The 15,164-nt window shown below is 53.2% G+C and overlaps 3 protein-coding genes across 3 annotated transcripts; 1 reads left to right on the forward strand and 2 right to left on the reverse strand.

Annotated features, from left to right (window-relative positions):
- Positions 1–126: 126 nt before the first annotated feature.
- On the reverse strand, positions 127–4,371 carry GT037_009901 (xanthine dehydrogenase oxidase; the record flags this gene model as incomplete). Its single annotated transcript, XM_038934948.1, has 3 exons — positions 127–338; positions 436–4,075; positions 4,141–4,371. 3 exons carry the CDS (start codon positions 4,369–4,371, stop codon positions 127–129), a joined length of 4,083 nt encoding a protein of 1,360 aa, XP_038782362.1.
- A 1,347-nt stretch (positions 4,372–5,718) lies between these two features.
- GT037_009902 (mannan endo--alpha-mannosidase dcw1 precursor) lies at positions 5,719–9,459 on the reverse strand (the record flags this gene model as incomplete). Its single annotated transcript, XM_038934949.1, has 6 exons — positions 5,719–5,979; positions 6,030–6,187; positions 6,239–7,513; positions 7,570–7,635; positions 8,080–9,315; positions 9,369–9,459. 6 exons carry the CDS (start codon positions 9,457–9,459, stop codon positions 5,719–5,721), a joined length of 3,087 nt encoding a protein of 1,028 aa, XP_038782363.1.
- A 1,403-nt stretch (positions 9,460–10,862) lies between these two features.
- Positions 10,863–15,070, forward strand: GT037_009903 (bifunctional acetylglutamate kinase n-acetyl-gamma-glutamyl-phosphate reductase; the record flags this gene model as incomplete). Its single annotated transcript, XM_038934950.1, has 6 exons — positions 10,863–10,967; positions 11,196–11,427; positions 11,480–11,498; positions 11,935–11,959; positions 12,248–14,698; positions 14,777–15,070. The coding sequence occupies 6 exons, from the start codon at positions 10,863–10,865 to the stop codon at positions 15,068–15,070; spliced, it is 3,126 nt and encodes a 1,041-aa protein (XP_038782364.1).
- Positions 15,071–15,164: the final 94 nt, after the last annotated feature.

Consider the following 15,164-nt stretch of genomic DNA (forward strand, 5'->3'; position numbering starts at 1 on the left):
GTGCAGCTAACAAGTATGCATATTACCAAACATAGCAATATACAGCTGTAACGCACAAGCAATAGGGCTTGTTATCTAAACATAACCGATCCATACCATTCATAAGTGGTCCCCCAAACACCCTCTCTATATACTAATAAAGAAACTCTTCTCCCCTTCCTTGGGCTCCACCCACGCCCTCTTAAGAATCGGATCCGCACAGCTGACCCTGATGCGCTCGACTGTCGCAGGACTGGTAAGATGCAAAATGGATGTTTCGCCAAATTGTGCGCGCGCCGCTTTCAACGCATCGCGAATAGCGAAGAACACAGCGCTTCCCATGAAGAGTGGTGGCTCGCCTATAACCTCAGTTAGCAATGGAATTAAACAAACAGACAAAGCAACAGCGAGCAGAAAGAAGAGAAAAGAAGAAAAGGAAGAATAAAAAAAACCTACCAACACCCCTACTCCTCTGAATAGTCCTCAGATTCTCCCAATTCACATCCTTCAATAAACTCACGTTAAACTCCTGCGGAATATCCCTGAAACCAGGAATCTTATAGTTACCCGGCCCCTTTGTAGCAACCCCACCCGTGCCCCTCAACCACAGCGACTCCTCCGTAGTAAACAGTCCCTGACCCTGCACAAACGCTCCCTCAATCTGACCATAGTCAATAGCAGGATTAATACTCCTCCCCACATCCATTTTGATATCCGCACGCCGTGTCGTCCAGTCACCAGTCAACGTATCAATCTCCACCTCGGCAGCCGCAACACCTTGCGTAAAGTAGAAGAACATCTGGCCCGTGTTTTCGCCCCAGACGTATCCGATATCAGGCGTTTTGTAGAATCCTTGCGCAGACAAATTGACACGAGCAAAGTACGCAGCATGAGCCAGATCCTTCATCGTAGCATCTTTGCCCAACTTCTCCTTGAAAGGAGCAAGGCGCTCGTTTAGTTCCAAACACGCGTTGTGAATGGCGTAGCCGTTGAGATCGGACGAGGCCGAGGCGGCGGTTGAGGAGCTGTTTGCCACGGTATTTGTCGCTGTTTCGCTGATGAAGACGTCGGAAAGGGGGACGCCGAGGGTCTCGGCGGCGATTTGCGTCATCTTTGTGTGGAGGCCCTGACCCATTTCTGTTCCGCCGTGGGCGACGAGGATACTGCCGTCGTGGTAGATGTGGACAAGCGCGCCGGCTTGGTTCAGGAAGAGTGCCGTGAAAGAGATGCCGAATTTTGTGGGGATAATGGCGAGACCACGTTTGTTCCACTTGTGCGCTTTGTTCCATTCCTCGATATCCTTGCGTCGTTGTACGTATGCTGATTCCTCTTGAACCTGTTTGTACATGAGGGGAACGTACCAGTCCTTGATCTCCTGGTTGAAATGCGTTGTCATGTTGGTTTCAGGAGAGTACATATTGATCTCTCGTAGCTTCTCCACGGGTATGTTGAGATGGTCTGCAATCTCTTCCATGTACGTCTCGGCAATGAACATACCCTGTGGTCCACCGAAGCCTCGGAATGCGGTATTGGAGACTGTGTTTGTTTTCGCAACGCGTCCGCGGACGTGGATGTTGGGTATTGAGTAGCAGTTGTCAATGTGGGACAGAGACCGCTCGACGACTGCACCAGAAAGATCCTGGCTCCAACCGCCGTTGCAAAAGACATCTGCATCAAGGGCTTGAAGCTTACCGTCTTTGTTTACAGCGACCTTCCAGCGAGCGAGGAAGGGATGTCGTTGTCCAGATGTCATGATGTCTTCGTCTCGATTCAGCATGCAGCGCACAGGCCGACGAACTTTGTTCGCTGCACACGCCACGATACCAGCAAGCTGGACTGAACGTGTTTCCTTACCACCAAAGCCACCACCCATGCGCTTGACACGGGTGACAATCTTGTTGGCAGCGACACCGACGACCTTGGATACATATGCTTGCGTCTCTGCTGGGTTCTGTGTACTACTGAAAATTTCCATCTCGCCATCCTCAGGCTTTGGCACTGCTAGACATGCCTGAGTCTCCAAGTAGAAGTGCTCTTGGCCGCCCATGCGCGCAACACCAGTAAAGACGTGATCAGCCTCGGCGAACGCCTTTTCCGTGTCTCCTTTCTGGATATAGCGGAAGTGGTTGAAGTAGCTTTCCTTTTCAATGGCTTCTTCAATCGTGAATATAGCCGGAAGGTCTTCGTACTCAATTTTGACAGCTCGCGCAGCTTGCTCTGCATGTTTCGCTGTATCAGCCAGAACCATACCGATCGGCTGGCCAGCAGTAAAGACTTCGTCGAGAGCGAAGAATGTCTCATCACAAGACGGCGCGCCCCACCAGTTGGCTTCCGGAGACGCCAGATCGTTATGATCGACGTACGCAACAACGCCAGGTAGGTCCAGTGCTGGCTCAGCATCGACCGAGAGCAACTTGGCATGCGCTTTTGTCGAGAGTACCAAGCAACCATATAGTTCGTTCCGCTGTAGTGGTATATCGTCCGTATACTGTGCTTCTCCAGTACACTGTTTCATAGCTGCGACATGGTTTTTTGACTGTCCGACCTCATTCTGGATATAAGCCTCAGCAGCCTTATCGTCCTTCTTGCCCTTGCTGATATCTCTTTCAATCTCGCCAATTGCCTGGGCGTCGACCTCGACTTCCTCAGCGTGCAGCTCGGCCAGAATCTCATGGTAGAACTTGTAAAAGAAGCCGAGCGCGAGTGACTTCCTGTATGTCGCCATACCGCCCGGGACACCAAAGCGCAGATCAAAATCTTCTTCAAGCTTGTCCATGACGCCCTCGAGCGTCGACAGCTCGGAGAACTTCTTGCCTTGAAGAAACTCCCCTGCTTTCTTCGCATGGATCGTAATAGGTGCCATGCCGCCGTACACGAGATCCACACTTTCAACTGTATGCTCATTGTCTAGTGATATCCTTAGAGCAGCGTTCACAATTGCAATATCGTCGTCTTTCCTCTTTGCCTGCTTGTACGCACGAATGTATTCGCCCTTTTCTTTCGCAACAGGGATCTTCAAACCGGCGATGATGGCATCTGGAGGCAGAGCAGTCTGCCTGTATCCCTTGAAGAACGTCGACATGGGGATCTCAGTCGTCTCCTTGAGGCTCTTCGCTATGAGCGTCGCGTTGGTAGCAACAAACACAGGATTCAGATCCGAGATAGGGCTTGCTGTTGCGAGGTTACCAGCTGGTGTACCCACATTCCTAATCTGGCGCCCCGCGAAATATCGTATCTGCTTGAGGATAGTTGCAAATGGCTGGCCTCGTATTGGTCCATAATGCTCAAGAGCATCTTTGCATATCTCCTCCAAATCAGTGAGAACAACGTTTCCGCCAATCTCTAGATGATCATCGTGGAGCTTGAATTGCCGTAGTTCCGCAATGTCGCCGACGAACACTGAGGCGTTGTAGTTCATGCCTTTGAACTTGATCTCAATTTGTGTCTCGGTCGAGCCGCCAATGAGCTTCGCTGACGGATATGCATCCTTGATCTCCAGTAATTGCTGCAATGTCGTCGGCCTGTACCACCTCTTCTTCTTGTTGCCGAATGCCAACGGCTTGAACTCGTGTTTCCGTAGCTGTGGAGGAAATATCAACTCTGTGTCTGGCTTGTACTCGATGAACCCGGGTGGTGTGAATCGCTTGATTGGTTGATCCTCGTCGAGGCTCTTACCGCCGCCACAGCCTCCGCCGTTCGCACCGGCCTTGTCCATACAGCATCCCCCTCCACCGTTGGCCTTTGCTTTTGCGCAGCCCGACTTCACACTGAAGCTCTGTGCCGCGTCCAATATTGGTCTATATCCAGTACACCGACAGAGGTTGCCATCGAACGCCTCCTCAACCTCGAGTTCGCTCGGTCCAACGTTGTTGCGAAGGAGAGCGTACAGAGACATGACGATGCCTGGTGTACAGAACCCGCACTGACTGCCATTGCCCTTTGCTATTCTCTCTTGTGCTGGATGTGGTCGCTTTACGTTCCCAATCCCCTCTACAGTTATAACGTGTTTACCGTCTACGCTGACGAGCGGTGCAAGGCATGCATTTACTGAGGCGTGGTATATCTTGTTCGTTGTAGGATTGAGCTGCGATACAACCTAACAAGTTTGTCAGTCTTCAAACTTGATCGTTTTGCTGTTTCGAAATTCTGTGTCAAACATACCACAGTACAAGCACCACACCCTCCTTCCGCACATCCCAACTTGGTTCCAGTCAAACCAATTCCCCTCAGGTATTCCAGCAGCGTAACCTCAGGATCCGCATTGTCCAACACCACCTTGGTGCCATTCAGATAGAATCTGAGGGTATCATCGTAATCCGCCGTGACCTGGTTCAGCGACTTGGTCGCATCGTTTGACACAGCCGGTTGGGGGGAAATGAGACCAGGCGCCATTTTTGCCACTCCTTGCTGTATAGTCTCTTGGGGAAAAAAGAAAAACAAGACCCAGAAGTGTCGACACGCCAGAAGAGATGGATAACAGAGCAAGAGAATAGCGAGAGAGATGGAGAGAACGAGAGAGAAAGGAAACAAATGTCACAAAGGTTGCTTGGTATCACAGGCTTGCCCGTCTGTCTAGCTGTTCAGGGTCCTGTCCGTCCGACGTGCTTGTGGGGAATAAGCAAGCTAGATATGAACAAGCGTGTGTACCGCGGCATGGAGCACATCTATTACATGAGTTAGTTGATCGTTAGAATACCTGGACGAATCAGCGTCGACTTGTTTGTGTCTTATCTTCGCACGCGGTCTAGGTGCAGACGCTCCGCGTGCAGGAGCTCGCCGATGGCCGTAGTCGCGTTCTTGCCCCTCCATGGCCCCACCCCACAGCGACGCGATAGGCACGTGAGCTGTCAGTTTGCTCCGTCTGGTATGGCGAGGTCCGCTGCTCTGAAAAAGAAGGAGTGTGCCGAACAATTCGCTTGGCTGTGTTATGTCAGTTGAGATCGCCGCTGTGCTTGTCATCTGAAGCGTCACAGTGGGGGAACAAAAGTGATGTAATTAATCTTCTTGGAAGCCGCTGCGTACAGCAACCGTGTTTTTCGAGAACTACTATACAAATGATGATTGAACGAGTCCAACGTTCATAAACGTGACTATTCAAGGCCAATGTCAATGCCCAACAAAAGCAGACGTAGGCCCTCCTCCACACTTTGTAGGTGGCAATCGAGCCCAGACTTGCGTACGCGAGTATATATGCATGAAGACAATGAACGCTTTTGGTGATGGAAGTCTGCGTACTGTCCACAACGAAGTCTGCACCAATTGCAGCATCATGACAGACATGTAGACATAGACGGCGAGCTTTGCCTAATAGCTCTAAGAGAGCAGATGATGTACTGTCGATCAAGACGTAGCAGGCGTAAAGTAAGCACAGCCATTGACTTGTGTGCAGACTTGAGGGCTTGCAGGAGTCATCCATAAAAGAGCATAGATGAAGTAATGATCACCTCACGAACGCAGTGGCAGCGACGACGATATCGGGCCGTAGAAAGGGCCATAGGCTATGCCGCAATAAGCCCAGGCGGAAGAAGAAGAAGAAGCTCAACGGATGAGCACTCAGTGCATAAATATCATGCAACAAGGCGAGTCCGGCTACGCGCAAGTCAAGAACAGATCGAAGATAGTCCAGGTCATCGGAGCATCATGCCAGGCGCAGCAAAATTCCAAGCATCGGTCATGCAAACAGGCAGCATTCGGCGAAGTTCAGCAAGATGTGCATCGGTCACGGCAACTATGTGGCGCTTATGCGCCTGGAGGTCCTTGAGCTCCTTGGCCACCCTGTTGTTGCTGTGCGATGGACGCATACCACATTGCAAGGTAGTTCTGGTAGCCGCCATAGACAGCGTATGGGTCAGCAGCGCCAGCAGCACCCGCAGCAGCGGGTGCAGCCGCCTGAGGCTGCTGTGCGGATGCGGCGGTTTGTCCATATGAAGGTGTCTGCTGATGTGAGTATCCGTTGTCGTTGTTTCCATTGTCACGTCGTCGTGAATTGTTCTTCTCTCGCTGTCTCGTATTAGCAACCTGCAATCGTCGCCTCCGGCGAACAAACTTACCACTTGATCAACCTTCTCCCAGATAGCTCGCTTGGCATCCTCGATGGCTTGACGGGTTCCAACAAGGCCAATCTCGCGCTCAATGTCAGCGCCGGAAGCTTGAGACACGTTAATCTTGCAACCAGTATCAGACTGCATTGATTTGATGGTTTCACCGCCTATGGATTGTTAATATGTCAACCTCAACATGTCCGAAGCAGTGTTGTTACCTTTGCCAATAATCATGCCAACAGCATCAGAGGGAACCTGAATACTGTCGTTGATTTTGCCGGCTCCGGCACCGCCAGCAGCACCTCCACCGTACGGATCGAAATTGTCACGCCTATTGTTGAATTGTTGTTGTGGCGCTGATTGTGCGGCGCCGCCGCCTTCCATTTGCTTAGTGTCACTGTCGACAATCTCCATGATGAGTTCCTTGGCATGGGCAGCAGCAGTAGGACTTCCGATGAGGTTCACAGGTCGCAGACCATTCACGCTCTTGTTTTCACCAACAATGTTGACGTGGCAGCCACTGCGCTCTTGTAGATCACGGATAGTCTCACCACCACGACCAATGATGAGACCAACGGTACGATCAGGCACCATGATTTGCGAAGATTGTTCACCCTCTCTAAGGGCGGGCTGTTGCTGACCAACCATCTTGGTAGCAGCAGCTCGTGCATTGCGGCCAGTCTCACGAGCGGGATTGCCGCCATTCTCTTCGATGATACGGTTGATCTCGCGTTTAGCACTGATACGAGCACCCGGGCTACCGGTGATACGACATTCGCGTTGAGGTCCAGACTCGGGGCCGTTGATAAATTGAATGCGCGTCTGTGATTCTTGTTCAATGCGGCGAAGACTCTCACCTTGACGCCCTATGACCAGGCCAACCAAAGAAGAGTCAATGAGAATCACCTCAGAGTTGTCATTAGCAGGGGGCGAGCGCGCTTGCCCGTACTGCTGCGAAGGAGAGAAGGTGTCACGCCTAGGAGGAGAGCGATCACGTTCACGTCCATAGGCACCCCGACGTTCATCACGGCGCTCATCGCGGTATGGATTGTAGCTTTCACGCACGGGTTCGCGGCGCGCGGGAGATCGCGACCGCGACCGCGAACGTCGGTAGGGCTGGCGTCCGCTCAATCGCGGGTCTTCTTGATAAGCTGGAGCTGTGTAAGTTTGCGCTGGGACACCATAACCAGACCAAGGCTCAGCAATACCTGAACGCGCTTGTTCGTGTGCAAGGCCCTTTTGAGCCGCAAAGCCGCGTGCCTTTGCCAGCGCATCCTGGATGCTGACTGAGCCAGAGCTCACGGGCTTGATAGCGCTAAGGTCAAGACTGCCAGTGTGGGTGGGTGGGGGGAAGTTGTATCCGGGCATAGCGGGCGGAGTGGCAGTAGGCATTGCGCCGGGGAAGCCTGGCGGGAGTCCTTGGGGAGGGGGATGTTGCGCCTGTGGAGGCTGCTGGGGTGTCTGAGAGGGGGTAGTCGACGGGCGTCCGGCAGCTAGGAGAGAAGTTAGTACAGTGCTTGTCGTGCTGGTAAAAGTCTGCACGACATACCAAGCGCTGCCAGGATGGCGTTGAGATCAGGAGGGGCGGCCATCGCAGGTGCGCAAGACCAGGTAGCTAGTGTCAAGTATGAATTAGGACAGGAGTGTCGATGGGCGACAACAAGGCGAGCAAGCCGTCGTTGGGTTGAATGCACGGTTGTTGTGTGTGTCGAGTGGTGAGAGATCTCTGTCGCGGCGAGGAAGGAAAGAGTCGAGCGCAGCTTTCGTACGCACAGACCCCTAGCGTGCTATTAGCCGAACCGTGGCTGGTTCGGGTTTGCTTTCCAAGCTGGTCTACAGAGCACTACTGGAAATCACATGCTCAGCTTGAATGTAAATTATTCGGATTGGGCTATATAATCTAACACGCGCGCGCACGCACACACACACACACCTGGAAACGCCTTGAAGAAGCTTGACCAAGAACGACCAGAAAATCGACAGAGCACTATGCCAAATCCCTCAACAGAATTTATAGGTGAAGACGGGTATAAAGTTTATGAAACCATCCACCAGGCACCAACAAGAATAGACACCAGGACCAAGATGGTCAAGATACTAGCACCAGCCTTGTCGCCAGTGGTGACGGTATCGAACTTGATGGGTGTATCGGATGAAGTGTCACCGGCATCAGGATTGCTCTTGGAGATACCACCCTTTTCCGCCGTCGCAGGACCGCTGACTGACGGATACAGCAGCGATTGTACAACCTCGAGAGCCGCCATCTGTTCGCCAACACCAAAGCTGCCGTCGTTGACACCGTTGGTGGTCCACTTGAGCCCACACGAAGTCTGGTTAGCACCTCCGGTGCACTGCTTCGCAGCAGCCTGCGCCGATGTCTGAAGATAAGGATTGATTTGGTCACTGGTCCAAGGTGCAACGCTAGCTGTGTATGCCATGGAACGTGCAAGGTAAGCCTTGAAGGAGCGCTGGTCCACATCGCACTTGCCGTTGTTTTCACAGGCGACTTCAGACATGACCTTGTCTACAAAGAAAACGCTCACTCCGTCGATGATACCCTGGACTCTGGTCTTCCACTTGTCGTTTTGTGTCACGTTCCACATGGCGGCAGCACCGGCCATGTGGATGCCAGCATTGTATGTCCACTGGATGTGATTAATGGTGGAACAATTCTGCGTGTCGTCGGTTCCATCGTAGTAGTGGTAGTCCTGGCTCATGAGTCCTACGGCAAGCTCCCAGTCCCAAGCCTTCTCAGCCCAGTCGGCGTATGTGTCGTTACCAAGGTATTTATATAGTCGAGAGGCGATATTGAAGAAGCAACCGTTGGAAATGGTGTTTTTGTAGTTGTACCCGTTGTTGAAGCTGAAAATCTGCCATCTCAGTCCTCCACCGCAAGTAGTCAAGTCCCAGCGTTTGTATTGGGTGTTGAAGACAGCCTGTGCAAGGGACAGCCAAGAAGGCTTGTCGTCGGGAAGATCGGGGAACTTGTTCTCTGCAGCGGCCATGGCGGCCATTCCCCAAAAAGCCTGGTCATCATTTCCGAGCGTCTTGGTCTGATTGTCAGGCATGAAAGCTTGGTTTGGTCCCATCTGAGCCTCTAGAGCCTGTGTACTAATCTTGTTGTACGTATCATCTCCAGTGTAATACCAATAGTCAATGAGGGCATTGAACATGGCGCCACATTCCCACCAGTAGTATGGGTCTGGAAGATTGCCTGGTGTGTCGCCTACATTGTCACCGGTATAGTACGACCGCAGGTTTGCAGAAATTGCCTTGGCGGCTTGCTTGATGGAGTCTGTAGATGTCAATACATGTATTCGGTCTATGCCTTGCACTCGAAAGTCCCACCTGGCGAGTTGATGTCCAGTTCAACGGCGCCTACGCTTGTGAATAGTAGATTCGAGGCGCCAAGAGCGCCGATGACAGAGGTGAACTTCATGTTGCAGACAGAGTAGGTCGTCTCGGCTCTAGGCGGTCGCAGCCAAGGTCCAGCGCCAGGCTTGGACACACTCTGCACGCGTCGCGAAAGGGAGTAGTGTTGGAGTGATCAAGCTTTCAGGCAAGAGAAGTGTCTTGGCTCGAACGTGGGGGTGCCGTAGGGAGTGTCGGGTTGATTGGCGTAGTATGGAACGAGTGACGGGTTTCAGGGGTAGGCGCAGGGCACAATGGTCGGCGGTAGACTAGAGGTGAATGGCGATTAAGAACGGGTTCAGCGAGTGTGTTGGAAAGAGAAAGGAAACTGGAAACAGACACAGGAAGCTGGCAGTGGAGCAAGCGTTGCGCGAACTCCTGAGCGGCGAATGGGTAGCAGACCCCGAGATTCAAGACATTGGACACGCGTCTTGGCGGCGATCAGACCCACTTGCCAGGTGCAAACGGCGCCTGGCCTTCTTGACGCCTGGGGGGGATGTCATTGATAGGCTAGCGAGACAGGTACAATCTATCGACGACAATGCACGATTCTTCTGTTGCATAAAGTGTCTCGGCCCGCGCAGACGCTCTTCACCTCTGCTCGTCGTCTCCACCTCTGCTCGTTGCGCGAACAAAACGAACAAGAAGAAGAACAAGGCATGCGGATGTCCGGCCGGGCAATGACGGTGATGACGAAGCTCTGCTGGAGGCGCGCAAGCTACCTTTAGTGCACTGGACATGTTATTTAAAGCCGGACCGTCTCTCTTGATGTCGTAACAGGCGTATTGTCGTGTTGGCACGCCAGCTGCGGAAAGGTAGACCATAAGATTAGCCTCGTAATAGCGAGGCTGAGGCAAAAAGGCGTCCCACGTTCATTTTGAACGACAACGACGGCAAGGAAAGTGGCAGAAGGCGTGTTGTTGTTTACTCGAGCCGCTGTGCAGACGGACCGATGACGGATCGTGTAGCACCTGCTGCTTCATGGAAAGACATTCGTAATCGTGAGGCTGGTGTTGATCACGTGCGGTGTGGCGCAAGGGCCTGCCCAGATGGGGCCAGAAACAGCTACGGCAGTGTCGCATCAAGTTGAACAGAATGCCGTCACAGCCGTTAATACACAACCGTTGCTATTGAGCTTGTTGAAGAATAATCACAGCGACTTGACGCCAATCACAGATTAATATTCCGTGTTGTTGCGCCAGGTTTCACGCAAACATCAGCCTCACTGCTCAAACGGAGCTGACACATTGCGACGCTCGTTCGCCATCCGGGCTGAGCGGGCTCTTGGTCTTGCTCTGGGCAACCACACCATCATCTCCATCCTCCAGACACCACCCTCACCACCCACACCTGCCCATCACCACCACCACCCTTTGAAGCCTACGCAAGTCGCACGCTACGAGCATTATCCAGTACATCTCATCTCCAACTATGTCGAGCCAGGACCCCCCATATGACCCCTACATCCCCAGCGGCGGCGCCGGCGGACAGCAGGGCGGCCAGAATGGCAACCACCGCACAGCTGCGCTCCAAGCGGTATGTTGTTACTCTCTATAAGTCAGAGTGAAGCGCTACGTCGATTGTCGCATTCGCATCTTCGTCAGGCAGCCGCGTTAGAGGTGCGGTGGCTGGCGGAGAGCTTGCCTCGATGATGCGAAGACGGCCAGAGTGCTTCTCAACCTCTCTCTGCCTCGTCAGTAGCTGCGCAAAGTTGCAGTTCTGAGCAGCGGAAGACATGCGACCTCATATACTGACTCGCACTAGGAAATCGACAGCACCGTTGGCATCATGCGGGACAACATCAACAAGGTCTCTGAGCGAGGAGCCCGCCTCGACTCGCTACAAGACAAGACGGACAACCTTGCCGTGTCCGCCCAAGGCTTCCGAAGGGGCGCCAACCGCGTGCGCAAGCAGATGTGGTGGAAGGACATGAAGATGCGCATGTGCCTGATTGTTGGCATCATCATCCTGCTCATCGTCATTATTGTCCCTTCTGGTGAGTTTGTCGAGCAGCTTGTACTCTTGTTCGTGTTGCTAACATGGACCAGTCGTTGCCACGCAAAAGAAGTAAACCACCCACACGAGATACCACGAATCATACACATTAATAATTGCGCGGATGGGGGGAGGTTGTCAAGCCATTGGGGAAGGGGACGAATGGCTACGAGCTGCACTACGATCAACGACATGGGTCACTGTAGGATGTGTCTTGAGCATTCCAGTCTTTTTTTGCATTCCGACGGTCGTGCTGCAATCACGGAAAGCCCCTTTGCATGGAACACTCGGCCCCTGTTACGATATACCACGAGAGCCCAAGTTCCAAGCATGGTCGTCAGACGAGCAAACGGAGTTATACACTGTGGGTTGCTGTCTATAGTTCATTGCAATTGCACCTTATGCCTCGATTGACTAGCCCTGACGTGAATGCATTAGTTCTTTTTTGAGAATTGTCTTATCAGATGCTTTGTCGAGTGGGTACTAATGGAGTGCTACTGCACTCTAGTGTCCACCGTGTCGAAGGTGGAGTGGTACGATTAACCTCGGAAAGGCCCGTTTGCGATGGATGACTGAAAATTTGAGTCGAGGGCAAGCCTAATGCGCAGCGTGTACGAGGCACGGCATGCATGAATGAGAACTGAAAAGTCTGATCTGCAGCTTGCTATTCTGCATGCAGCAGTGGCCATGGCCGGTGGTGGCGCTAGGATAACTCCAGTACCCTGTCGTCTGGGGAAGCTGCGATAACGGCGGAGCGAATTTTGTTGCTTGGGCGTCATACCTTTGATCTTTAACAAGGTCCCCTCGGCTCCACAGTTTAGTCACCGTTGCATTCGCGTTGGATCAAAGTCGCCCAGGGCCCGAGTAGCAAGCAACTGCTTCTTGGGAGCGACAGAGTCACCATGCAGAGCATTGTACGAGCCGGCCGTGTGGCTGCTGCGCGATCCTCGCACCGCGCCCTCGCATCGCAGACTCCTCGAGCCCTCTCCCGCGCCCTCGTTGCTACCACGACGCCGAGCAGCCGCCTGTACACAACGTCCAAGGATGGCAGGAACTCATCCATCTACGCCGCCTTCCTCAACCTGCTGGCCAGCTCCAGCTCCCGCCGCGAAGTCGACCAGTACCTGGGCCAATTCCGCTCCGTCTCGCCGCACCAGTTTGCCGTCGTCAAGGTCGGAGGCGCCATTCTCACCGACCATCTCGAGGAGCTATGCTTTGCCCTCCAGCAGCTCCACGCCATCGGCCTGTACCCCATCATTGTCCACGGCGCCGGCCCCCAGATGAACCAGCTGCTCCTCGACTCGGGCGTTGAGCCCGACTTCATCGACGGCATTCGCGTCACGGACAAGAAGACGCTGGGCATTGCACGCAAGCTGTTCCTCGAGGCAAACATGGACCTGGTCATGACGCTCAAGAGGGACTGGGGCGTGCCCGCCCGCCCCATCACCGCTGGCGCCCTGCAGGCCGACTACCTGGACAAGGACAAGTGGAAGTACGTCGGCAACATCACAAACGTCAACAAGAGGCAGATCATGGATGCCCTCGAGAACAAGGAACTGCCCATCCTGTGCTCCATGGGCGAGACACTGGACGGTCAGATTCTCAACATCAACGCCGACGTAGCTGCCGCTGCTCTGGCCCGCGAGTTCCAGCCTCTCAAGGTCATCTACCTTTCGGAGAAGGGAGGACTGTTCAACGCCGAGTCTAAGCTCATTCCCCACATCAACTTAGAGGGCGAGTACGACACCTACATGAAGCAGTCCTGGGTGAGGTACGGCACAAAGCTCAAGATTGTAGAGGCCAAGAAGCTCCTTGACGGCCTCCCGCGCACCTCAAGTGTGGCTATCACACACCCCTCGAACCTTGGAAAGGAGCTCTTCACCCACACCGGAAGTGGTACCCTCATCCGGAACGGCGGCAGTGTCAAGGAGACCAGCACATTTGAAGACTTGGATCTATCTGCCTTGTCACAGGCCATCATGAAGAGCCGTGCTGTTGAGGCCAGCGACGCCGTCAACAAGTACATCCAAAACTTGAAGAACCGACCGTTCGAGGTATTCCACGACGATTCCATGGGCGTCGTTGCCGTCGTATACCCGCCCACTGCAGAGGGTGAGTTTGCACAGCTCTCGCATTTCAGCATGACCAAGGATGCTTTCTTGAACAACCTGAACGATCTCGTCTTCCAGCGCATGAAGCAAAAGTACCCCAAAATGTACTGGATCGTGGACGACCAACCACAAAACTACGTCAAGTGGCATCTGGAGAAGACCGATGGTTTCCTCCGTCGCGAGAAGGAAGTCTTTTGCTGGTGGGGCGCCGCCGAGTCTTCGGAGATCTTCGGGCTGCTTGAGAACTACCAGAAGCAGGGTCGCAGCATGTTGAAGGACAGCCTGGATGCTCAGTTCAGACGAGCGGCCGACTTTGTGGCCAGCTTGAAGCAGGGTCAGCAAACACGTGGCTACGCGACCATGGCCCGTCAATCTGCTAGGCCTCAACTTGGACAGAACAGGACTATCCCTGCGTCGACACGAGGCTTCGCTACCACAGCATCACGCTCAATGGACACGACTAACCCCAACCCGCCATACGGTATCAAGCACAAGCACAGGGACTACCCCGCCAAGGTTGCGTTGATTGGTGCGCGAGGATACACAGGGCAGGCTCTTATTGACCTGCTTAACAAGCACCCCAACATGGACCTGCGCCATGTATCATCACGTGAACTCGCTGGCAAGAAGCTCGAAGGTTACACCAAGCGACAAATCACCTACGAGAACCTGTCAGCCGAGGATGTTGAGAAAATGGCCGAGAACAGCGAGGTCGACTGCTGGGTCATGGCCCTTCCCAATGGCGTATGCAAGCCTTTTGTTGATGCCATCAACAAAAGTGGCAAGGACACTGTCATCGTAGATCTGAGCGCTGACTACCGTTTCGACGAGACATGGACTTACGGCCTACCGGAGCTGATTGAGCGCTCCAAGATTTCTGACGCTACACGCATCGCAAACCCGGGTTGCTACGCCACTGCTGCTCAACTCGGCATTGCGCCTCTGCTTGAGTTTATCGGTGGTCAGCCCACTGTCTTTGGTGTCTCGGGTTACTCTGGCGCAGGCACAAAGCCTAGCCCAAAGAACGATGTGAAGAACCTCGAGAACAACCTCATTCCGTACAGTTTGACGGATCATATCCACGAGAAGGAGATTTCAAAGCAGCTAGGTACTGAAGTTGCGTTTATTCCTCACGTTGCTGTTTGGTTCCAGGGTATTCACGTAAGTATAACCAGATACACTAACCGAAGTGTTTTATTTTATTTCGGGTATGACTGCGTTACTAACACCTGACACCAGCACACCATCTCCATCCCCCTCAACCGTACAATGACGTCCCGCGACATCCGCAACATCTACCAAGACCGCTACGCCGGCGAGAAGCTTGTCAAGATCGTCGGCGAGTCCCCACTTGTTAAGAACATCTCTGGCAAGCACGGCGTTGAGATTGGTGGTTTCGCCGTCCACAGCTCCGGCAAGCGCGTCGTTGTCAATGCTACTATTGATAACCTGCTCAAGGGCGCTGCTACACAGTGTCTGCAGAACATGAACTTGGCGCTGGGTTACGGTGAATACGACGGCATTCCATACTAGGGTTAGGAGTTTTTTTGGGAGCAGTGGGTGTATGCATGGGGTAAGGGGAGTGGAATGGGGTTGAAGCATCATAGTTTCTTTAAAGAGGAAAAAT

Source organism: Alternaria burnsii (assembly GCF_013036055.1).
Source record: "Alternaria burnsii strain CBS107.38 chromosome Unknown 701, whole genome shotgun sequence".
NCBI lineage: Eukaryota > Fungi > Ascomycota > Dothideomycetes > Pleosporales > Pleosporaceae > Alternaria > Alternaria burnsii.